This window comes from Phaethon aethereus (genome assembly GCF_964289735.1).
Source record: "Phaethon aethereus genome assembly, chromosome: 28".
NCBI classification, from domain to species: Eukaryota; Metazoa; Chordata; class Aves; order Phaethontiformes; family Phaethontidae; genus Phaethon; species Phaethon aethereus.
Genome location: NC_138604.1, coordinates 3,715,130 through 3,739,224, shown reverse-complemented (window position 1 = coordinate 3,739,224; position 24,095 = coordinate 3,715,130). Strand labels below are relative to the sequence as shown.

At 66.1% G+C, this 24,095-nt stretch overlaps 4 protein-coding genes across 5 annotated transcripts in view; 1 reads left to right on the top strand and 3 right to left on the bottom strand.

Annotated features, from left to right (window-relative positions):
• Positions 1–958: 958 nt before the first annotated feature.
• Positions 959–9,984, top strand: DCAF8 (DDB1 and CUL4 associated factor 8; the record flags this gene model as incomplete). The annotated part of the gene is made up of 12 exons (XM_082011486.1): positions 959–1,007; positions 1,090–1,763; positions 2,527–2,667; positions 3,009–3,103; positions 4,786–4,896; positions 6,286–6,358; positions 7,118–7,175; positions 7,383–7,490; positions 7,987–8,117; positions 9,370–9,489; positions 9,575–9,691; positions 9,790–9,984. The coding sequence occupies 12 exons, from the start codon at positions 959–961 to the stop codon at positions 9,901–9,903; spliced, it is 1,791 nt and encodes a 596-aa protein (XP_081867612.1). The 3' UTR covers positions 9,904–9,984.
• A 2,029-nt stretch (positions 9,985–12,013) lies between these two features.
• On the bottom strand, positions 12,014–13,249 carry PEA15 (proliferation and apoptosis adaptor protein 15; the record flags this gene model as incomplete). Of its 2 annotated transcripts, none has more annotated exons than XM_082011732.1 (3): positions 13,008–13,249; positions 12,195–12,350; positions 12,014–12,078 (listed from the first exon to the last, which is right to left on the bottom strand). In XM_082011732.1, the coding sequence occupies exons 1-3, from the start codon at positions 13,177–13,179 to the stop codon at positions 12,014–12,016; spliced, it is 393 nt and encodes a 130-aa protein (XP_081867858.1). In that variant the 5' UTR covers positions 13,180–13,249. The 2 variants fall into 2 exon arrangements, with proteins under 2 accessions (XP_081867858.1, XP_081867859.1); XM_082011733.1 differs by having other exon boundaries at positions 13,074–13,249.
• Positions 13,250–16,573: 3,324 nt separating this feature from the next.
• CASQ1 (calsequestrin 1) lies at positions 16,574–20,901 on the bottom strand (the record flags this gene model as incomplete). The annotated part of the gene is given in 12 exon segments (XM_082011589.1): positions 16,574–16,856; positions 17,092–17,166; positions 17,263–17,363; positions 17,468–17,522; positions 17,626–17,671; positions 18,853–18,983; positions 19,064–19,137; positions 19,487–19,598; positions 19,821–19,921; positions 20,176–20,260; positions 20,663–20,856; positions 20,859–20,901. Coding segments are annotated over 12 exon segments (1,176 nt in total). The 3' UTR covers positions 16,574–16,697.
• A 2,436-nt stretch (positions 20,902–23,337) lies between these two features.
• The window catches only part of ARHGAP30 (Rho GTPase activating protein 30), a gene marked incomplete at both ends in the record, with an annotated part of 4,700 nt that continues 3,942 nt past the window's right edge, over positions 23,338–24,095 (bottom strand). The window contains 3 exons of the mRNA XM_082011588.1: positions 23,338–23,366; positions 23,750–23,841; positions 23,923–24,024. Coding sequence (XP_081867714.1) covers positions 23,338–23,366; positions 23,750–23,841; positions 23,923–24,024 — 223 coding nt within the window. The remainder of the gene's footprint in view (positions 23,367–23,749; positions 23,842–23,922; positions 24,025–24,095) is intronic.

The window sequence follows — 24,095 nt, the reverse complement described above, 5'->3', positions numbered from 1 at the left end:
GCCCGCTCCCTGGGAGGAGCAGAGGAGTTTGGGGTGCCAAAGGCCAAAGCTTGCTCTTGGGGGAGCCTGGGTGGGCTGGCCAGGCGTCCGGGCCACTGTCCTGTCTGTGGCATGGAGGAAAATGGCCCCTCACTGATGCCAGGATTGGAAGGATTTTGTGTGTGGGAAGGTGTTTAAAAATCTGTCACTGGGGTTAAAAAACCTTCTTGAGCAGTTCTTAACTGGCTGCCTACAGTCTGCAGGTGCCAAGAAGTTTCTCAATACGATGACTCGCTGCCTTCCCAGCCACCTTTCCTCATCTGCCTGCGATCTGAGCCCTGCTCCTGCCTCCCTGCCTGCCCAGAGCCAGGGCCCTGTGTTGTGCAGCTGCCTTGCTGTAGCAATTGCTGCCAAGCTGGAGTCAACACGTCCTCCTTGCCCTGAGCCTGGTCAGGGATCACCGATCGGGAAGCACCCGTCTTATTGTGAGAGGTGAAGTGGGGACTGGGTGCAGGCAGCAGGAGATGGGAGCCATCCCCACAGGCAGGAGGACAGGTTGCAGATCTGCTTCCCCATCAGTGGTGTCTGAGCAAACAAGAAACTGGAGAGGAATTCAGAGGATGGTGGTGAGCAGCCTCGTTACCCAGCTGTGGCTGCCTCGGTGGAGGCTGAGGGACGTTACCGTTCGCTCTGCCCTCGGCAAGAGCCAATGAGCTTTTGTTGCTGTGTGCACTCGTGTGCACTGAGCGTGGTCACTAAGCCTGCGGACATGTGCGTGCCGCTTCCTCCGCTGATTGTGTTTTTCCTTAGAAAGTGGTGCTCTCCACACCAGCCTGTGATGCCGTGGGCGCGTGTGTGGCTCTACCGACATGGGGACAGGCCAGCATGTCCCTGTCTCGGCAGACTGGCCGCGGCAGGGACACTCCAGCTTCTGCTCTCTCCCTCTCTTGCATGCAGGGTGAGCGCTCTGGAAAACGTGATGTCAGATAAAGGAAGCAGCATGGATGGGAAGACAGATATAGTGAATGGTAAGGGTGCCGGTGGGGGCCAGTCTCCCCACGCCTGGGGTCTCCTGCTGGGGAGGCTCACGGTGTTGTCCGCACCACGCAGGCAGCTTGTCCAGCAGTCCGGAGGAGATGTCAGCTGAGGAGGGCCGAGAAACCTCCTCTGGCATCGAGGTGGAGGCCTCCGACCTCAGCCTGAGCCTCACGGGAGACGATGTGGGGCCCAACCGCACCAGCATGGAGAGCCGGGACACGGACACGGAGAGCTCGGGGGAAGAGAAGGACTCTGACAGCATGGATGACACGGGCCACTACTCCATAAATGAGGAGAACCGTGCCCTTGACCGGTCGCACTCAGAGGAGGAAGAGGAGGAGGATGAAGAGGAGGAGCAGCGGTCCCACCGCCGTGCCCAGCGCAAGCGTGCCAACCACGACCAAGACTCCTCTGACGATGAGCAGGCCCTGGAGGACTGGGTGTCCTCAGAGACCACGGCGCTGCCCCAGCCCCGCTGGCAGGCGGTCCATGCCCTCCGGGAAAGGGAGCTGGGCTCCAGCGCCCGCTTTGTCTACGAGGCCTGCGGGGCCAGGGTCTTTGTGCAACGCTTCCGCCTCCAGCATGGCCTGGAGGGCCACACGGGCTGCGTCAACACCCTGCACTTTAACCAGCGCGGCACGTGGCTGGCCAGCGGCAGCGACGACCTCAAAGTGGTGGTGTGGGACTGGGTCAGGAGGCAGCCGGTGCTGGAGTTCGAGAGCGGCCATAAGAGCAACGTCTTCCAGGTGAGGAGGGTGTGGGGAGGGTCCTGGCAGGTGACGCGTGTCGTGCTCTGATCGTTCTGGGCTGGGGGTGATAGAAGAACCTCTGCCATGGGCAGGTATCTGCTCTAGAAGCACCTAATTTCAGCTGGACGATGCTGCGTGGGGCAGGAGAAATGTGTTGTTAAAGCTAAGGGCTGTGGGAAGAGCCCAGCCCCTGTGCAGTGATAACCAACCACCAAAACCTACTGGTGTGCCCCAAGAGCCACAGTCTCATGGAGCCCTGGCTGGGGACGGTGGGGTGAGATGCCCCCGTGCTCTGCAGAGCTTCCCCTGCTGCTCCTCTGGTGAGCAGCAGGTTTGGGAGTGGCCACGGGCAGGAGCCACGTTCGGAGGAGGCCAGGCTGTGCTGTGCCGTGCCGTGGCGGGCAGCCCGGTGTGTGGGCAGTGCAGTGGCTCTGCCACCGCCAGAGGGGCCTGGAGGGCTGGGCTCTGCCACCGCCACGGCACAGCCCCCACTTGGAGGGATGCTGGCACCACCAGCGTCTCCGGCAGGCTCCTGGATCTCCGTGCTCGCCAGAAAGGGCCGGGGTGATTGCTTGGAGAGCTTGGCCCATCGAGCTGAGGCTTTGCAGCCGCTGCCTGCAGATCTGAGCATCCAGGCCTCGTTGGGGTCTGGCAGGGGTGCTGCCCTCTATTTCTCTCCTGTTTCACCCCGTTTCCACCAACATGTACACAAGCCCCTGCCCTGGCGTTGAAAGCCGCCCCTCCACTTGCTCTCTTCCAGGCCAAGTTCCTCCCCAACAGCGGCGACTCCACTCTGGCTATGTGTGCGCGGGACGGCCAGGTCCGGGTGGCCGAGCTCTCTGCCACCCAGTGCTGCAAAAACACCAAGCGCGTGGCACAGCACAAAGGAGCTTCACACAAGGTGAGCCCAGACCAGCCCGTGGAGGGGGCGGGTGGCAGCTGAGGACCCCCCAAACACCCAGGGGCCATCCTGGCCCAGCGGCTGCTGGAAATAGTGAAGGCAGAGCCACCGCTGTGGAGGGACTGGTTCTTAAATGCTTCTTTATAATCGCTGTCACGTCTGAGGGTGACGAGGAGTGTCTCGGTGCCCTGCAAAGCAGTGACATGAGCACACAGCTGCGGCGTGTAAAGGGCTTAGTGCTGCGTTGGCTGCTGTTAATGGCCAATGGTTTACTGGGAGAAAGGGGTCTTGTCACTTTGTTGGGTAAAAAGGGAACCAATGCCCAAGTATTTATCTTCCAGCTGGCCCTAGAACCGGATTCTCCATGCACTTTCCTATCAGCAGGTGAAGATGCTGTAGTCTTCACCATTGATCTGCGACAAGACCGGCCTGCCTCGTGAGTATTTCTCTACCCACTCCCACTGCCAGGACCGGGGAAGCTCCGGAGGGAGATCTGGGGTCCTGGGGGGCTCATCTGCGAGTGGGTGGTGCTCAGCTGCTTAGGGCTGAGTGTCTTGCTTGTGCCGCTGCGTTTTCAGGACAGCGCGTGCCCATTCAATGGACATGAGGTGGGAAAACAGATTTTTATTTTTTTAGCTTTCAAGCTGTTGTCTTCCCTGAGATGCAGGGTCAGACCAGAGCTTTTCGGTGGCTGGTCCGGGGCTGGCCATCTCACATGAGGATACGGCTGTGAACCTTGCTAATTAGACAAGTGTGTTTGAACCCTCATCCTCCCTGGGATGGGGCCCTGTTCAGATAGGAAACAGAAATAATGCCTGTGCAGCAGGTCCCTGCCCCTGCGTGTGCATGCCTGCTGCGGTGGCTGCCAAGGGCTACCTGTCCGGCACCCACTCACCCATCCCGGGGGCAGCGCTCGGGGTCCCGCACTCCTTCTGTGCAGCGAAGTGGCTGATTAATCACAGCACTGAAATCTCTCCAGGCTGGCAGCAGCTTGGAGCTTGCAGTTCACCTGACTCGCTCGTCGCACAAGTGCTATTGCAGTTAATTGAAAAACAATAATTAGCAAGCAGCCGGCTGGTACGTGCCCGATCTTAACCCGTATCGAGAGATCTGTCGTTTCTGACAAGCTTCCAAACTAAATCTGTGGCAGGTGTTCAAACAGACGCCTGGTTTTCGTATTATGGTGCTTTTCTAGTATAGCGGCATATTATTTTGAAGATGATCCTGCTTAAAACCGAGGGCTTCGGTGCTTGTCTCCCGGTGGTTTGGTTTTATTTGTATATGTGAGTGCTTTTGTCTACAGCCTTAAACCCATCTGTTTCGTAACCAGGACAAAAACTGCCGGGGCGTTTCAAAACAGCCGCATTTAATCCTCATCCCCGCTCCCCCCGCCATTTCCCGTGTCTGTTTGGAGCGGAGGCTGTTGGTCAGTAGGCTGGCGTAGGTCTGTCCCTCCTCTTTCTTTGTGGGGATCCACGCTGCTGTTTGGGTTTGATGCTCACAGGCAATTGTCACCCTGTGAGTGTGAAACCGCTCTGGAGGCAGGGTTCGCAGGCAGACTGTAGGCAGCTCCCATCTTTCATTAAGCCAAACGGTATAATTAGAAGAACGACAAGCTTTTGAGCTGGCTGTTCCTTCTTGAGGATGCTGCCTCAGTTTGTGTTCGTGTCTGCAAAGGCGAAATATTGAGCTCCTGGGGGAGGGGGATGGTGTGTGTGTGTCGGATTTCGTTAAATCTGGGCCTTATTACAGAGAGACGGGTGCGGAAAAATAACAGCAGAGCGTTTCTGCACTGGCGTTAATCTGGTTCTGCCCTTGCTGCTGCCGATCTGGCTCTGGGTCTTGAGTTTGGGCCCTGAAACCTTTCAGACGTTTCGGAGAAAAACGCCAGGGAATGATTTCACTCTGCGCCGTTTGAGTCGCAGACAGAGCATGTGCTCGCTTCAGCTGGGAGGCTGAAATGGTTGGGTGGTGTTTTTTTTGTTGGTGGTATGTTTTTTTTTTTTATGGGAGTGAGTAAGAGACTCGCGCAGCTCCTGCTTTTCCCATCTGGACCCTGTTTTGAATTCGAGGTGGATTTTTTTTGTGTGTGTTATTATCTTTCCTTGTCTCTTAAAGGAAACTGGTTGTGACAAAGGAAAAGGAGAAGAAAGTGGGTCTGTACACCATCTATGTGAACCCAGCCAACACCTACCAGTTTGCTGTGGGAGGCAGAGATCAGTTTGTCAGGTGAGTTTGTGCTGAGGGCCCAGACTGAGCCCCCAAAGTGGACTTGAACATCCTCAGTGGGTACTCCGTGAGCTCTGAAATCTGATGTGGCTTCAATCATGAATGCTTCCAAAGCCTGTTCTCCCGTAACAGCAGGAACACGAGTGGGATTAATGGAGGAGGATTTGGATCCTTTGAGGTTTAGCCCTGGGATCCACTGTCCAGCCTGCCCTGAAGCTGGGAGATCCTTTCCTTGGGAACTAGCAATGCTCTTAACAAGCTTCTGATAGGCCTCTTCTCGGCCCCCCACCTGCGGGCAGTGCCCCGTGGGCATCAGAGATGAGATTAAGGCTCAGGAGTGGTCTTGGTTTCAGTGGGACTGTGCTCCTTAAGTGACAAACACGAACCCCCCCGGCCTTTGAAACAAGTGGGACCGGGCTGTGTCCCTGTGCCTGGTCCCTCGGCTCCCTGCATCAGGGCAGAGTTCCCCTGCAGCCAGTGGATTTTAAGGTGCAACTCGTGTGGCATCTGTTTCGGGCAGAGGCGAATCGTGCATGCGCCAAGCCCGCCTGCTTCCCAGTTCCCCGAGAGCGAGCAGAGCCACAGCGTCGCTGGGCTCCCCGAAGATGTGTAGGGGCTGCTCCTCGGGGAGCGGGGGGATGCTGCAGCCCCACCGCTGGGATCGCTCGCACGGCATCAGCTCCCCGGAGCGCCAGCCACGCGGGTGTCTGGCGTGCAGGCAGCATTTCCTGGGGTGCTGGGCATGGAAACACTTAACACATGGGCTCGCAGACTGCTCACAAACAGCAGTGCCGGTGCCTCGCTAGCTCGGTAGCTTTCGGAAGAGCCCAGGATCATTGCTCAAAACAGAGCCTCTGCTCTCTGCCGCTCTCTGTCCTCTGCCAGTGCCCGGATCCAAGTGCCTCCTCTCCCACTGGCTTCCCCGGCACTGGGAAGCTCCTTGTGGGCTCGCGCATCAGGGAGGTTGGGGGCCCTGAGGAGCCCAAGCCAGCCAAGGGAGGAGCGCGGCGGCAGTCACGTTGCCCTTGCAGAGCAGTCTGCGGGCTGACAGAGCCCCGAACGCAGGTCGCAGCCTGTGTGCGCGCAGGCTTTGATGTTGTCACGTGCCACCAAGCAATGCCTCTGACATGATGAGAGGTGACACTAAGCTGCTTTGGCCGAGGCTTCTGCCAGCCCAGGCTGCTCGCGGCTCCGCAGATCCCTTGGCGAGGGCTGGGGCCTTTGGCCCGTGTCAAGGCCGATTGTGGTTTCAGAGCGTAGTCAGGGAGAGCTGCCGCTCAGCCGCTCTCCTCCTGCCCCAGCCTGCAGAGGCGGGCAGCGCTGGCCCTTGGCTCAGCACCCATCGTGTCTCGAGTGAGTGCCAAACTCCTGCCATCCTTCCCCCCGCAGGATTTACGACCAGCGGAAAATAGATGAGAATGAGAACAACGGCGTGCTAAAGAAATTCTGCCCTCACCACTTGGTAAGCGCCTGCATTTTGTGGCGTACCGGCGTGACGGGTGGCACCAGGGATCCCTCCCCTGCGGGAACGTGGCGTGGGAGAGCTTGTGGGTGGGTGGACCGGCAGAGGACATGCCATGGTGGCCGTCAGCTCGGCCACCTGTGTGGGTGGGCAGCAACCCTGCTGCAGCACTGCGGCTCGTGTGCCCATCTCCTGCGTGCTGGCACCAAGCAAAGCCGAACCTGGCATGGGGTGGGCAGAGCCGGGGGGAACTGCGCCCGCTGTGGGGTGAGTGACAGGCAGCCGGGTCTCCTGCCGGCAGCGGGGCTGCCCGTGCCGGCCTCATCAGCAGGACTGGCCTTCACCCAGCTGCCATAGCCAGGCTGGTGTCGGTGGCGCTCGCCGTGGAGTGAGAGCCTGGGACGGGGCCTGGGCAGACCTCGCCGCACGGATCTGCGGAGCACTCCCTTGGGAACCTTGTGTAGGAGCAGCCGAGAAGTGCTTGCTGGCCAAGCCTCTCACAGGCTTCCTGCCTGGAAAACAGCTCAAGAGGACGAACAAACTGCCTGGGCTTTGTTTTTTTTCCTTGACCCAAATCTTCCACTGTCCATAAAGTCCCATCTTGGCGTAGGAAGAGGCAGCGATTTTATGCTCTGACTTTACAGCCCTTGCAGAGCAGTCAGTGGCGCGCCGAGCTCTCTAAGCGGGCACGTGGCTGGCGTAGGTGTGCTGGCACGCTGCGGGAGGAGATGGGAGCAGAGCTCTCTGTGCTTTCCCTAGGTGAACAGCGAGTCCAAAGCCAACATCACCTGTCTGGTCTACAGCCACGATGGCTCGGGTGAGTGACCGCCCCGTGGGCTGGGGGCCGGAGGGGCGCGGGAGACGGCGGCGCCTGCCAGAAACCTGCAGAGACAGTCCCGTCGTGCAGGGCTGGGCATGGGTGGCCGGGGCTACGGAGCACCGGGGGGGCTTGCGGCACACCCACGCCTAGCAGGGAGACGAGCTCCACGTGCCCCCTGCTAACGCCCGTCCCATCCTATGCCAGAGCTGTTGGCCAGCTACAACGACGAAGACATTTATCTCTTCAACGCCTCTCACAGCGACGGAGCGGAGTACATCAAGAGATACAAGGGGCACCGCAATAATGCCACTGGTAAGGACCGCCTGGGACGAGTGCCGGGGCAGACACCCCCAGCCAGCTGCCTCCCCCGCTGCAGGGGGCTCAGAGGCTCTTTGGGGGCCACTGTCAAACTCCCACCACCACCATGTCCCCTTCCCCAGCAGCAAGCAGGGCCAAGCTTACTGTCCGCACCCCGGGGTGGGCGTGGAGTGCGGCTTCCCCCTCCTCGTGCCTGTGACCAGGCTTTGGGGCAGTCTAGAGGTGGGAGGCCGTCCCCAGAGCAACCCGGAAGAATAATTGCCTGCTTTTAGCTTACTTCTGCAGCTCCCAGTGTTTCATCTTCCTCTCAAAGACCCTTAACACAAACTCTTGGGCTTGCAAAGAATGAGCCATTATGTGTCTGGGGACGGAAGAGATCCACGCCGGTAACCCTGGAAACTCGCTGGCTGCCAGGCAGGAAGCGAATTCATGGCAGGGAGCGCAGCCCGGCTCCTGATGGCCTCGGGCTGCTTGTTTCTCTCCTTTTCAGTGAAAGGCGTCAATTTTTATGGCCCGAAAAGCGAGTTTGTGGTGAGCGGCAGCGATTGCGGCCACATCTTCCTGTGGGAGAAATCGTCCTGCCAGATCGTGCAGTTCATGGAGGGCGACAAGGGAGGAGTGGTGAGTCCCCGCTGCCCTGCTCCTCTGCCCCTGTGAGCTGGGCACAAGCCGCTTCCACATGAATTTGCCACACCGCTTTTCATGCCTTTTCTATCAAAAGCCAAGCAGGGTCCCCACAGGCTCCCAGTGCCCCACGTGCAGGGTGTTCGGCACCTCTCCTGCCCGGGGACGGCTGAGGCAGGCTGGTGAGGGCCACGGTGCCTCAAAAGCTTTCTGGCGTATGAAATCCCACGGGGATTTCACCCAGATGCCCGTGGCATGCTTGTCACCGAAGGAAGGGTGGGGACATCGGAGCTGCTGCTGTCCAGGATGAGGCAGCCCCCTACCCTTCCCCCTGTCCCAGTGGGGTCGCGTGGGGTCTGCGGGGAGAGCCGTGCGCTCCCGGGCCGGATCCGGGCGCTGCGCCCCGCTGGGCGTGCAGCTGCATCCTCGCCCAGTCACATCCAGGAAAGGGACGCAGCTGCACCGGGGCAGGCCCTGTGCCGAATTTCCCAGGCTCTGGCCAGCGGCGGTCAGGTCCCGAGTGGCCGCTGCCTGTGCTGGCAGGGGGGATCTGTGCCCGGTTTTGGCTCGGGGGCCGCCTTGGGCTCGGAGCCGGCAGACGCTCAGTCTCATGTGCCACCCCGGCAGTCGGTGCTTGGCCCTCACAGGCGCAGGCGGCACTGGTGGCACCCCCGGCTCCTGGGTCGCAGCAGGCAGAGGGGGGAACAGGTTTCGGGTCAGCATCGAGGGGGGTGGCAGGTGCCTGGCTGGCGTGGGGACAGGCGGCAGAGCTCCCTGCCGCTCCCGGCCCAGCCGGTCCCTGCTGCGCCGCTCCTCCGCCAGCCCCACAGTCGCCTTTTGTCTGGGTGGCCGTGGCCCCGTGCCAGCTCCTGGCGGCTGCTGGCACCGCCACCCCCAGCTGGCAGAGCTGGTGCAGGGCTGGATCCGGCCCAAGGACCTCCCTGACGGCCAAGGCTGGGCTTCAGCGCCCCGGGATGGATGTGGCCCCTTTCCCGTTGGGTTTGATGCTGGGGGGCTTGGGTTCCTCACTGTTGTTGCACCCATTCCCTCTCAGCATGCACCGGGCTCAGGGGCACCCTGAATTTTGGGGGTTGCTCATGGGGGGTGATATATATATGTGTGTGTGTCCCTGACGGGAGGCCCGGGTGACAGGCTGGAGGACCACTAGAGAGCTTGTGGGTGCCAGGGTCAGTCCCAGTGCCCTGTTTGGGGTGACACACACACACACCTCCCATTCTGTCACCCCCAGGTGAACTGCCTGGAGCCCCATCCCCACCTCCCCGTCCTGGCCACCAGTGGCCTTGACCACGACGTCAAGATTTGGGCACCCACAGCAGAGAATCCCACCGAGCTGGCCGGCCTCAAGGAGGTGAGACCCAGAGTGCGAGGCGGGGGGGCAGGGGGCTGCGGGGCCCGGAGGAACCCCTGACCCCCCCCACCTCGCCTGGCCCCAGGTGATCAAGAAGAACAAGCTGGAGCGGGATGAGGACAGCCTCCACCACACCGACATGTTCGACAGCCACATGCTCTGGTTCCTCATGCACCACCTGCGACAGAGACGCCATCACCGGGTAGGTGCCGGCATCCCCTCCGTGTGTGCCCCCGCCTTTGCCCGATGCTCCCCCAGCCCCTTCACCCCCTTTCTCTGCCTGCCCCCCCTCCCCGGCAGCGCCGAAGAGAGCCGGGAGCGCCAGATGGCGACTCGGACGAGTCTCCCAGCTCCTCCGACACCTCGGATGATGAGGAAGAGGGGCCGGACCGGGTGCAGTGCATGCCGTCGTGAGCCCCCCGGCCAGGGCGGGGGGCTCCGGGCACGCCTCATCCCTACTAACACTTTGAGCTTTGTATTGACTTGTTAAGGACCCCCCCGCCATCCCCACTCCCTCCCTCCTCCTCCTCGCAGCCCCCCCAGACCACCAGAGGCGGCACAGCCTCGGCCTGGGGCTCCCTTCCCTCTCCAGGACCCACGCGGAGATGGGGGGACCGGGGGATTTTTGTACTAACGTGGCCCCCTGGTCCCCCCTCCCACTCTTCTGGGGGCGGAACCTGGCCCCTGGCCCTCAGGCTCTTCAGGGCTCCCCCTTCCTGGGGGCTCTGGCCCCCCTGGGGGGGCTGCATCCTCCCTCCCTCCCTCTCCCCCCCGGGGGTGTTTGCAGAGAGATGCTTGTCTAGTTTGTACATATCAGTGATTTGCACTTGGTTTGGCCCTTCTCCGCCCGCCCGGCCCCCCGGGGCCGGAGCCCCCAGGAGCCGGGAAGATCCTTTAATTTTCTGTTACTTTTAAGGAGATCTCTTCTGGGGGGGAGCGGCGGCGAGGGCTCCCCGTCACTGTTAGAGGCCTAATTTTATATGTATTAAAACCAAATCGAACTTGGATGTTATCAAGTTAAAATTATTGTAAAAGTTTGAATATATATTATATATAAATGCAATAAAAACCAACAGAGAGAGGCAGAGGGCTGCGTGTCCCCTTCCCCGGGCTCCCTGTGTCCCCAGGCTGGGCCGCTGTGTCCCCAAGCCTCTGGGGGGGGGGGGGTGTCCCGCTTTCGGAGGGGTGTATTGTACCCCTTTTTGCCGTGTTTTCACCCAAACGCCCCCCTCACAGAGCCACGCGACCCTCCAGAGAAGCTTTCATCTCCATCTGTTTATGAGAGAGCTGTACACAGTCAGCACGGTCCGGGGTGGGGGGGACTGGGGGGGTAGAGGGAGCGGGGAGGGTCCCCCCAGGGTCTGAGGGACACCAGTGTGCCACCCGTCCCCTCCCCCCCCCCCCCAGGATCACACCGGGGGCTCCCGAACAGTCATTTTGCAACAAAAGACATCGTTTTTAGGGGAAAATGAGCGTGGTCGCTGTCCTGGAGGCAGTAAGGGGCGGGGGGGCACACGGGGGGACACAAGAGCCGGCGGCCGCGCACAGGCGCTCTGCGGGTTTTAGCTTTTATTAAATAAAATATATTAACATATACTCTCTCCAGTGCCCCCCCTCGCTAGCCCCCCCAGGTTAGTAGCTAGAGCTGAACCCCAAAGACACCCCCCCCCCCATGCACACACTAACGAGGGCTGTGCCTGTTCCCAGTCCAGTGCCCTCTCCCTCCCAGTATGGCACTGGGGGAGGCTGAAAGAACACCCCCTGCCCCAAATCAGTCTGTCTGGTTCGGGGGGGGATGCCTGTTCTGCCCCCCTAAACCAAAGTGGGGGTTTGGGGGCTCCTTCCAACAAAGATTTTCCCAATGCCCAGGGGAGGTCTGGGGTCTCCCCCCTTGAACATCACTACCCTGCACCGGGGTTCCCACTGCCTCAACCCCCCCGCCCCACCGTCACCTCCTCATCCCACCACCCACCACAGCCCCCGGGGAGGGGACACTGCAGATGTGCCCCCGCCCTTCCCACGGGTCTGTGGCCTGACAAACTCACACCATCCTCCAGCCTGCCTGGGGGGGTCAGCAAAGACCCCCCCCCGCCTCACTCGGCCCTGCTGCTCACATCCCTCCCGACCTGCCCTCTCCTTCGTCCCCGTGCCGCCCTGTCCCCGTCCCCCTTCCCTGGTCACGGGTGGGGGGTGGTCCCAGTGCCTGTCACCCCCCAGCCACAGCTCGGATGGGGGGGGGGGTCTCCCTGTTCCTGTTCTCCCCCCTCCCAGTGAGGGCTTGGGGGGGTCCCTGGGAATAGCAAAGCGCCCTCCCCAAAACACACGCACACCCACACGTGCACACCCACGCACACGCACACGCAGAGCGGCCCCGGCCCCGACGTGGGGGGGGCGTTAAGACTTTGTTAGTGACCGTGCCGGGCCCCCCCCCCGCCTGCCCACGCCCCGGGGCCGGAGAGGCAGCAGGGGGACACGGGGGGGGGGGGGCTACAGCCTTCCTCCTCCTCTTCCTCCTCGCCCCTGCTCAGGCTTTCTTGGGCGGGGGGGCCAGTTTGATGATCTCTTCTTCCGAGGGCTGCCGGATGATGTCTGCCGAGACATGGTGGGGTCAGTGGGGGCCTCTCCCTGTCCCCACCCCCTGCTGGAGGGTCCCTGGCCCTGCCCTAGGGATGGGGGGGTCCCTGCCCCGGCGCCGGGGGGCTCACCCTTGTACTTCTTGGCGCTGGGAATGCGAGTGAGCTTGGTGTCCACCTCGTCCTCCTCGGAGATCTTGAGGACCTGGGTGCGGTACTGCACCACCATGGTCAGCAGGTCGGGGCGGCGCGAGATCTCGAAGATGTGCTCGATGTATGACAGGTTGTCTGCGGGGATGGGGACGCGTGCTGGGCCACCCGCGCCGCGTTGCGCCGCGTGCCCGAGGAGAGGGACAGGCTGGTGATGGCTACGGCAGCGGGGGACAGGACAGGGGACAGCAGTCCCAGGGGATGGGGACTGGGATGGGGACTGGAAGGGGGCACTAAGGACAGGAACAAGGGCTGGGATGGGGACCAGAGCATGTGGCAGGGGACTGGGGTGGGGACGGGGTCAGGGAGAAGGACGGGCAGGAGGTGACAGAGATGAGGAACAGGGATGAGGACCATGAGAGGGGACAGGCACAGAGATGGGGACAGGAATGGGAGAAGGGAACAGGATGGGGACCCCAGGGACAGGCACAGGAACGGGGACAGGAATGGGAGAAGGGGACAGGATGGGGACCCCAGGGACAGGCACAGGGATGGGCACCAGGAGAGGGGCCAGGGACCGGGGCCAGGGATGGGCCCAGACCCCAGGGGGCAGGTGACAGGGACAGGGATCAGGAGCGGGGACCGGAATGGAGACCAGGACAGGGATCAGGGGACTGGGAAAGGAGACAGGGGACCGGGATGGGGACCAGACTAGGGGACAGGCTGGGATCAGGGCAGTGGCTGGGGCTGGGGGCCAGGGGAGGGCCGGGGCCAGGGCTGCCCGGGGTGTCTCACCTCTGTCCAGCTTGCTGTGCTTCTCCAGGAAGGCGAACCAGTGCTGGCTGGTGGCGATGGCCTCGCTCTCCTCGCTGGGGATGTCCTCCTTGCAGGCCGACTTCAGCTGCTCCAGGTCCTCGGCCGTGATGTTCTGGGCCAGCTCCTCCAGCAAGCTGCGGTACTCGGCCATGGCTGGCACCACCCGCGTCACGAGCTGCCCGGCCTCAGCCGCTGCCCCCCGCCCCGGCCTCCCCACACACCGCGACGCCAGCCGGGCTCCGCTGGCCCGTGACTCATGTGACACTCACGGGATGTGACAGGGACGGGGACCCGCCGGGTACTGGTGGCAGACGCTCTGCTATGTGTGCCCCCCCCGGCGTGGGGGGAGCCTCGCACATGCGCCCTGGCCTTGCACAGCTCCCCCCCACCCCAGTTGCATGGTGCACCCCGGCTCTGCAGTGACACCCCCCCTTTGCACGCTCACCCTGCCCTTGCACAGACCCCTTGCACACTTGCGACATTCCCCTCCCTGCGGTGGCTTTGGGCACCCTGGGGTGGGGAGACCAGGGGCACCCCCAGCCCCAGTGCAGGCCCTTGGGGGTGGGGGCGTCCCTGGGGTGTCACCCATCTCCTGTGGCACCTCAGTCGCCATGGCGACCGCCGTCACCCACCCGGGGGTGACGCCCTTTGGGGTTTCGCTCTGGTGGTGGCACCCCTGGGTGCTGGGAAGGGGACCCGGGCACCCCACGCGGGCCACACAGACACGGGGCGGGGGGCGCACACAGACACGCTGCTACCCACCGCGCTGCACACCCCAGGCACGTGCACGCATGCGCACCCCCCCCGCACACGCACACTCGTGCCTACCCCCGTAAACACCCCCCCACGCAGACACCTGCACACACAGACACCCACCCACACCCTACGCCCCGCACCCGCACTCCCACGTGCGCACACGCGTGCACCAACGCACGCACGCTCCCGCGTGCCCCCCCCCGCCGCGCACACGCGTGTCCCAGCCGTGTCCGGTCCCTTTAAGGCCGCTGATGACTCAGCCCTTGGCCCGGACGCCTGGGTCCTTCCGGACGGGGGGGTGGGGGCGGGGACCCCCTCCCCGCCTGCCCCCCCTCACCTCCCGCCCGTTCCCAGGCCCGGCGGGTCCGGCCCGGACGCCTGGGTCCCCCCGCGCCCCCCCCGCCGTGGCTCCGGGGGACGGGGGGGTGCCCGGGAGCCCCCCTGCGGGACCCCCCATTCACGATTCCCATGCAAAGAGCCTTATGAATATGCACGAGGGGCGTGGCCCCGCGGGGGCCCATTCACCAGGGCGGGCGGGGGGCGCCTAATCCCGCTGGGGGGGGGGGGGGCAGGACACGGAGCGGGGGCAGGACACGGGTGGGCCTGTTCCTTCCCGCCTTTGTCTCCCCCGCGCCGGCAAGGGGCGGGGGGGGCGAGGGGGGGCTCCTCCACACGCCGTGTGTCCCCCCGCGTGATTTTGGGGTGGGTGGCGATAGCGAGAGGGAGAGGAGGGCCCTCCGCGCCCCCCCGCAGCCCGGGGGACAAGGGGCCTTTGTGCCGCGGGGAGCAGCGCAGCGCTGGCCGGTGCCTCCCCCGGACCCCCCCGGGACACCGAGTCACGGCCCTAGCCCCACGGACACGGCCCGGCCCCACGGACACCGCCCTCTGGGCATCCTACTGCTGCGCGGGCACCGCCGTGCCCCACGGGCACCGCCCTGAGCCACCGGCATCGTCCTGCTGCGTGGGCACCGGCACCATCCCGGGGGGTCCCACCCGGGTCACGAGGGTCCCGCACTGCCCCAGGCCGGAGCAGCATCCCCGGGGCCACACATCTGGGGCACATCTGGGTGCACCCGCCCCGTCCCTCAGTTTCCCCAAGCGGGGCCGTGCGGAAGCTCCGTGGGCCGGAGCACGGGGGGGCGATGAGTCGTGGCCCCCCCAGCCCTCCCCGTCCTGGGGCGGAAGAGGCGGCTCCGCCGCCGCCGCGGCCCAGTATGGCCCCAGTTTGGCCCCACTTGGGCCCAGATTGGCCGCGGGGCGCATGACCTCCTCACGCGCCCCTTTCCACTCGTGTTCCCCAAGAATCCGGCCACACGCACCCGCGGGGGGGGGGGGCCACGACACCCCGCCCCGGGGAATGGGAGGCTTCCCCGTGCTCCGCTGGTACTGGGCGGCGCTGGGACGACTGGGTGGTACCGTGGGGACGGGGCGCGGATGGGGGCACATCCACAGGGGACACGCGGGGTGTCGGGTGGGGATGGGGGACCCGGTGTCACCGGGGGGAACCGGGTGGGGATGGGCACCGCGACCAGGTGGCGATGGCGGACCCTGTATCCCGCGTGGACGGGGTGGACACCGGAACCGGGTGGCACCGCGTGGACCGGCGGGCCCGGCCCCCACTCTCCCCCCACCCCCCCCGCAGCCCCCGCGAGTCACGGGTTCGGGCCCCCCCCACGGGAGTGAAAGGGGAAGTGGAAGGGGCGGGCGGGACCCGGGAGGGGGGGGGGAGCACCGAGGGGGGGCGTTGCTGGCACCCCCGGTAACACCGGGGCCGTTAACCCATTCCTGGCCGCTGCCGGGGCGAGGCATCACGGAGCGGGGGGGCACTGCCCTGTACCGGGGTGGGGGGGTCTACTACCGGCGGGTGAGTGTCTAGTACCGGGGGGGGGGGGCTACTACCGCGGCCCCTGCCCGGCTGAGGGGACCGCGATCGGGAACGGGATCGGGACCGGGACCGGATGGAGGCGGCGGCCGCCGCCTCCATCCGGTCCCGATCCCGGTCCCGATCGCGGTCCGGGGGGTCGGTGGGTGCCCCGGGTCCCCGCGCAGCCCCTCACTTACCGGCCGGCTGGGGCGGTGCCGGTGGCGGTGGCGGTGCCGGTGCGGCCGCTCGGTATCTCGGTGCTGCCGCTCTGAGCAACGGGGCGGGGCGGGGCTTAGCGGGGCGGGGCGAAGTGGGCGGGGTTTGGTGGGGCGGGGCGGGGCAAAGGGGAGGACCCCCCCCGCCCCACGGGTGGGGACACGCGTGGAAGGCACCCACGCACCTCCCGAGACCTGTCGCCCCAGGAAAGAGCCACATGGGGGGACACCCACGAGTGTCCACGTCCCCAGTGGGTGTCACTGGCCACGCCAGGAAGGCCGAGGGAAAGTCCCCCCCCAGGGCGTTGCACAGGGGGATCCCGCACGGAGAGGACCTCGCACGGGGGGATCTCCCCAGGGCAGTGTGCACAGGGACCTCACGGAGCGGGGGGAAGACACGGAGGATCTCCCGGGGGATCTTGCACAGGGGTGGGGCTTTCATGGGGAGGGGTCTCGAGCCACAGGATCTTGCACAGGGATCTTGCATGAGGGATCTCGCACGGGGATCTCATATGAGGGGTCTCGCACGGGGATCTCACACGAGGGATCTCGCACGGGGATCTCATATGAGGGATCTCGCATGGGGATCTCACATGAGGAATCTCGCACGGGGATCTCATATGAGGGGTCTCGCACGGGGGTCTTGCACAGGGGATCTCGCACGAGGGATCTCGCACGAGGGATCTTGCACGAGAGATCTTGCGCAGGGATCTCGTCTGTGCCTGGAGCACCTCCCGCCCCCCCGTGTCCTCCCCACGGTGACACAGCCCAGTGCTTTGGGGCCTTTAATGGCTCGCCCGGGGCCGGGGCCAGGAGCGGGGCCCAGCACAAGGCCTAGTCGTCATCGTCATCGTCATCGTCGTCGTCATTGTCGTCGTCGTCATCCTCCTCGGTGTTGATCTCTCCCGCCAGCACGTCCTCGATCCACTCCTCCAGCTCCTCCGGGCTGGGCAGGTCGTCCTCGTCCGCCATCTCCAGCCACACGCTGTCGGCCTGGGGACACAGGCGGGGGGACGTGGGGTGGGCAGGGGATGGGACGGGGGGGCACCTGCCGTGGGAGGGGGCACAGGACACCCGGGGGGGGCGGGGGACCCACGGGGGGACAGGACAGGCTGGGACCCCAGCTCCCAGGGGCTGCCTTGGAGGCCCATCGGTGTGATGAGCCCGTCAGGACTCAGCCGGGGGGGGGGGGGGCCATGCCGGGGGTCCCGGCAGGGGCAATACTCACGTCGGTGACGTTGACCACCCCGATCTGGGGCCGGGACAGGTCGATGCTGAAGGTTTTCTCCCAGTAGGGGATGAGCTGGGGGGGCACACACGGGTCAGCCCCCCCCCGAGCCCACCCCACAGTGCTGAGCGGGGGGTCGTGGTGGGGTGTCCCCCGCGCGGGGGCCGGTACCAGCGGGAAGTCCTCGGGGTCGATCCAGAGGATGCTGAGGTCGGCGTTGTCCGTGTTGTCCTGGGCCACGTCCTTCAGGATCTCCAGGAACTCAAACCCGTCTGGGGGGAGGACGGGGGTGAGGGGGGCTGGGACCCCCACTGGTGGCGGGACCCCCCCCGGGACCCCCTGACTCCCCCCCGGCTGCCTCGGCCCCCTCTCTCACCCGGATCATCCTCCTCTGCGAAGGCCACGATGTGGATCCCGTCCATGTCGTCCTCCTGGGGAGCCACGGGCCGGTGTCACCAGCACCCAGGGTGGGGGGCTCCCCCGGGGCCAAGGTGATGGGGGCAGCACCCCCCATCCCTCTCCCTCCGCACTCACCCAGGTCTCGTACATGCTCTCGGGTTTGAGTTTCCGCAGAGTGGCCCTGAGAGATACGGCGGGACGGTGAGGGGCACCCCCAAACGCGCCCCCCCCCAAGCTGTGGCCCCCCCCGGGCTCTGCTGGGGGGGGGCTGCTCAGCTGGGTATGCGGCGGCCTGGGGCGGCAGGACACCTGCACTGGCTCGGGGGGGCAGGCACAGGGGGCACACTGAGCCCCCGACACCGCTGGCACCTGGGGGGGCCACGGAGGGTCCCCCCATCTCCCCACCTCCCGCGGGATTGAGGCCGTGGTGGGGGGGGGGGTGTGGGTTGATCCGGGGGGGATTAAGGCTGCGGGAACATCCTGGCAGCGCCTGGGCCTTAACCCTGCCCTGCCCGCCCTGACGGGACCCCCGGCCCCGGGGGGCTCGGCTGCCCCACGGCCCACCGACACCCCCCGCAGGCAGGCTCTGCGCCCTCCCGTCCGCTGAGGCCTCGCAAACTCGTGTCACCCCAGGGACCACCGCCAGCACTGTGGTGTCGGGGGAGGGGGGGCTGCCCCCGCCGGGGGAGTGGGGCAGTGGGGGTCTCGAGTCTTGCTGCCCACCAGGGAGCCCCCTCCGACCTCCCCCACCCCGGGAACCCCTCATACCCGAGGCTGCAGCTGCCCTGGCTGTCACCTCCCCATGGCAACCTGTCCCCATGGCAACCTGTCCCCATGGCAACCACCTCCCATGGCAGCCAGTCCCCATGGCAACGACCTCCCATGGCAACCACCTCCCATGGCAACCACCCCCCTGGCAACTAGCTCCCCATGGCAACAGCTTCCCATGGCAACCACCTCCCCATGACAACCAGCCCCCAGCAACCAGCTCTGCATGGCAACAGCCTCCCATGGCAACAGCCTCCCCATGACAACCACCCCCCGGCAACCAGCTCCGCATGGCAACAGCCTCCCATGGCAACAGCCTCCCATGGCAACAGCCTCCCCATGACAACCACCCCCCGGGCAACCAGCTCTGCATGGCAACAGCCTCCCCATGACAACCACCCCCCGGCAACCAGCTCCCCATGGCAACAGCCTCCCATGGCAACAGCCTCCCCATGACAACCACCCCCTGGCAACCAGCTCCCCATGGCAACAGCCTCCCCATGGCAACCCTCCCCCAGCAACCAGCTCCCCATGGCTCAGGTGCCCCCAGCAGCCCCGGGGCCGAGGCAGGGCTGGGGGCGGCCGGACCCCCACCGCTTGTGCTCCTCCACGAAGGCCACGATCTCCTCCTTGCTGTTGGGCCGGTCGGGGATGGTCAGCGGCTCCTCCATGAAGGGCTCGTAGAAGTCGATCTCGTTCAGCTTCAGGGTCAGCTTCTTGGCCACCTGGGGCGGGGTTGGGGTCCCTGGGCCACCCACGGGTGCTGGCAGGGGGTGACCCTGCCCGCCAGGCCCCTCGCCCCTACCTTGCCGTCGAAGGTGGCGAAGAAGGGGACGTAGGGGTGAAACTCCTCCGCTGCCTCCTCAAAGGCTTTGAAGTCTGGGGAGCAGGGATGGGTCCTGGCGCCAGCACCGGCAACCGGCACCGGCAACCGGCGCCGGCTACCAGCCCTACGGCCCCGCACCGGCGCCAGCGCCGGCACCCCCAGCCCAGACCCTTCCGGTGGCTCTGGCGCCAGGAAGGACCCCCCCAGCCCCGCGGTGCTGACACGCTCAGCGCTGGCCGGATGGGTCCCTGCTGGGGGGGGGGCGGGTGATGGGTAAGCAAAGGGACGGGTGGAAGGCAGAATTGGGGCTGGGGCCGGGGCTGGGGCTGGGGTGCGGGGGGACAGGAGGGACGGAGGGACACACAGCGGGGACGCAGAGGGGGCTGCCCCAGCCCCACGTACGCTCCGAGTCCTCGTTCTTGAAGTAGCCGATGAGTTTGGGGTCTTCCTCGATGTTCTCAAAGGCCTGGAGCTCGTGGTCTCCCTCAATGAACTCCACGGGGTCCTCCAGCACCTGGGGAGGGTGGGGGGCAGCACCGGGTGCCCAAACACCCCCCGGGGCAGGGAGAGCTGGGGTGGGGGGGTCGTGACGCCTGGGTCCTCCCCAGCCACGCAAAGGGAGTTTTGGGGGCCCGGACTCCTGGGGTCCCTCCTGAAGACACCGCAGGGGACAGCAGCTGGGGGGGGGTGCAGCAGTTGGGGGGTGGGTCCCCCAGTGAGGGGAGGGGGCTCTCACGTCCAGCAGGAACTCCACCAGCGTGTCCGCCGCCAGCTCCCCGTCGTACTCGATCACCTCGTCCTCCTTGAACACGTAGATGCTGTCCTCCTCCGTCAGCCCTGGGGGGCGGGGGGCTCAGCTGGGGGGGGTCCCTGTGCCTGGCTGGGGACACAGGGGGGGTCCAACGCCCAGATGGGGGGGCCATGGGGTGTCCCTGTCCCAGGCTGGGGGATACAGGGGTAGCTGTGCCAGGACTGGGGGGTCCCTGTTCCTGGTTGGGATGCAGGAGGTACCTGTGCCGGGCAGGGGGTCTGGCGGGGGTCACTGTGCCTGAGGGGTGCCAGCGTGGGGGGGGCAGGGGGGCCACCCTTACCCAGTTTTTTGGCCACGGCCGCGTCCTTCTTGGAGTCGACGATGCCGAAGCCCACTCCCTTGTCCTCCAGCACCTGGGCTGCCAGCTGGGGGGGGGGCACCACGCTGGGGGGCAACCCGCCACCAGCCCTGTGTCCCCCCCAGCCAAAGGTCCCCCAGACCCCCCCTCAAACCCTCCGTCCATCCATGCCCCGCTGCCCATGCTGGGGGTCCCAGCAGGTGCCGGCTGATGGGGACAGGTCCCCCCGGCAGCCTGTGTCCCCACGGCCGGTGGCGCTGGCAGCATACCCTCGTCCCCACCAGTGTCCCAGTGCCACATGGTTGCAGCTGCCTGTCCCCCCAGTGTCCCCTGGTCCTCACCAGTGTCCCCAGTGCCATACAAGCGTTGCTGCCCCAGCGCCGGTGCCTGTCCCACCAGCATCCCCTGGTCCTTACACTGTCCCCAGCGCCACGCGGGGTCCCCTGTGCCCCCCGTGTCCCATGCCCACCTCCAGGACCAGCTCCTCCATCTCGCCGTGGCGCTGGGCCGCCCGGTCGCCCTGGCCGGGGCGGTGGTGGAGCAGGGCCAGCACCGGGAACCGCTTCAGCATCGCCTTGTAGTTCTTCAGGGTGACGGGCAGCACCCGGTCCAGCCCGTCGTAGGTGGGGAAGTCCAGGCCCTCCCCGGCCCCCCCCGGGGCCGCAGCCCCAGGGCCAGCAGCGCCAGCACCCACCCCCAGACCCCCATTGCCCGCCGGCTGGACAAACGGACGGGGACGGACCCACGGACGGGGATGGACCCACGGACAGACCAACAGATGGGGACCTGCAGAGGGGGACGGACAGATGGGGGTGGCACTCAGGGACAGAGGGGGACTGACAGACAGACAGACAGACAGGTAGGGATGGGGCTCACAGATGAGCAGGGATGGACACACAGCCAAGGAATAGACAGACAGCCCCAGGGACAGACTGACAGACAGCCCCTGGGCTCGGCAACAGCAGGAGGGGGACAGACAGACACAGCCTCGGGGACAGACAGACGCTGCCTTCGTGTGCGGGGATGGACAGACAGACAGAGCCCGGCTGGCACCAGCGCAGGGGATGGACAGGCAGCCCCTGCCTGGCCCCGGGGGGGACGGACAGACACGGCCCCCGGGGGGGGACACACAGACAGACACAGCCCCTTCCGGCCCCGCCAGGAGGGGACAGACAGACTCGGCCAGGGGGGACACACAGACACACGGTCCCTTCCTGGCCCCAAAGCGGCTGAAGGCACCAAGGGGGGACAGTGGCACCCTGGGCCCCTCTGCATCCCCCCGCCGCCCCCCACGGCACAGGGGGGCTCGGGGCGCCGGGGGGCGCAGGGTCCGGCCGGGGGGGCTCATCCCTGTCCCCTCGTCCCCCCCCGCCTTGCCGGCCCCGCTCCAGCTCCATATTAAGCCAGGAAAGAGGATCCGGCGGCGGGGAGCGGGGCGGGGGGGGGCCGGGGGCTAAAAATAAGGAGCTGAGCCTGGGATCACCGGCGCCAGCCCCCGCAGGGCCGGGGGCCCGGGTGGCCGGTCCCCAGTGGGTGCTGGGGACCCCCGGGTGGCTTCTCCCCACTCCAGCTGTGGGGTCTGCCACTACTGTCTGGTCCCCAGTGGGTGCTGAGACCCACCCCCCGCTGGCTGCTCCCCACCCCCGCCGTGGGTCCCCCATCCCCAGCGTCCCTGGTGGGGGACAGGGACGTACCAGAGCTGGCCCTGAGGGCACCAGGAGGGGGCTCCGGGTACCCCCATCCCACCCCCTCGGTCGGAGACGATGGGGACCCCCCAGGCCCACGGCCGCCAGCTGCCCGGCTCTGTCAGGGAGGGGGGACATGGTATTTTGTCACCTCCGTCCCCCTTGGATCGGGTGACCACCCACTCTGCTGACCACTGAAAAGTGGATCCCCCCGGGCTGGGGGGGGCGAGCCCCCCATGACCACCAGCAGAGATGAGGGGGGGCTTCTCCCCCCAAGCTGAGAAGGCAAGGGGACCAGGAACCCCATTCTTAGGAAGGTGGGTGCCCAGGACCCCCATGAAGGGGCTGGGGGTGTCCGGGACCCTGATGTAGAGGGAGGTGAGTGCATGGGACCCCTGTGCCTGAGGAGGTGGTGTGGCTGGGACCCCCATGCCAGGGGCTGTGGGTGCGCAGGACCCCCATGTTCAGGAAGGTGGGGTGCCTGGGTCCCCCTGTACTCACAGAGGTGGGGTGCCCAGGACCCCCAAACTCAGCGACCTGAGGTGCCTGGGACCCTTGTACTCACAGATATGGGGTGGCCGGGACACCCATGCCTAGGGCTGTGGGTGCCCAGGACCCCCAAACTCAGGGACTTGGGGTGCCTGGGACCCCTGTACTCACAGAGTTGGGGTGCCCAGGACACCCATGTCAAGGGCTGTGGGTGCCCAGGACCCCTGTGTGCAGGGAATTGGGGTGCCCAGGACCCCTGTGCTGGGGTTATGGGGTGTCCAGGACCCTCACCCACAGATGCCAGTGGGCGCGGGGGGGGGGGGGTCCCCGTGCCCCCCCGCCTCCCCGAGCCCCCTCTGGTGACCCTGACTCGGAGCCTCCTTATTTTTAACCCCGGGTGACACCAAAGCCCGGTTGGCGAAACCCGAGAGGGGCCCGACCCTGCGCCGCGCCCCCCCGCTGCTGACTCAGCACCCTGTGGGCCCTTACACCTCATGGGGGGTCGAGGGGGGGGTGGGCACCGCACCCCCACCCTCCTGCACAAGCACGTGCCCACACGCTCTCACACGTGTTGCACGCTCACACGTGTGCTCCGCGAGGCCCCGGTGGGTCACCCTGAGCTGGGGGGTCCCCGGGGGGCTGGCGGGGGCACAGCAGGTTATTGACACCCCACAGCCGCCCCAGCGTGGGGACGCAGAGGTAGGGATGGGACAGCCAGGGTCCACTCCCCAGTGCCCCCCACCTTGGTCCCCCTGCCCCCCCGTGCCCACCATGCCCCCCCCCGCACAGACGAGGGCACGAAGGGGTTAAAGTGTTTTATTGCTCTGCAGGTGGGGGGGGTCTGGGTGTCCCACGGGGGGAGCAGAGGGTGCCCCCGCACCCCACCCCACCGTGCCCGGCCGCCCCAGCCCCTGGGGTTAGTAGGGGGTGCAGGGTTGGGGTGAGGGGGCCGGGGGGGCCACACGGGCCCCTAGTAGTAGGTCTCCTTCTCCACCCAGCCTGCAGGGGGGCAGGGGTCAGGGGGGGCGAGCTGGGGGTGCGCCCACCCCCTGCGTGTGCCTCAGCCCCCCTGGGTGCCCCCCCCACCCCTTGGGTGCTCCCTGCCTCTTTTGGGGATCCCATGGGGGCTCCCCACTTCCCTGCGTCCCCCCCCAATTCGTGTGGGTGCCCCCACCCCCCCGGGTATCCCCTAACACCCCCCCCCGGTGGTCCCTACTCCTGAGGGTGGTTTCAGGGGCGGCGTCTGCTTTGGGGGGCGGGGGGGAGCAAGATGGGGGGCACAAGGGGCCGTGCCAGTCTGGGGGGGGGCGGTGGCCACGTGGGGTGCTGAAAAAGGGGGGATTCGGGGGGCTGTGCCCTAAATGGGGGGGGGTCTCACTCACCGCCGGGGTAGCGGCGCAGGATGAGCTTGCGCACCTCGTCGTAGGCGAAGATGAGGAGGCTGTAGGGGAAGGCGCAGAACCACCAGGTGACCCTGGGGGGGGGCAGCGTTAGCGGGGGGACGCCCGGGGGGGGGGGGGCAGGGCCGGGGTGCCCCCCCCCCCCCCCGACTCACTTGAGGGGGTACATGCGCAGGGCCACCCCCATGCCGGGGCAGTAGGAGAGGAACGCGGCCAGCGCCGTCTCCTCCAGCAGCCCGAAGATCAGGATCTTGTTCCTGCGGGAGAGCGGCGTGGGTGGGAGGCACGGGGGGGGGGGGGCGGGGGGAGCACCCGAGGGTGCCGGGGG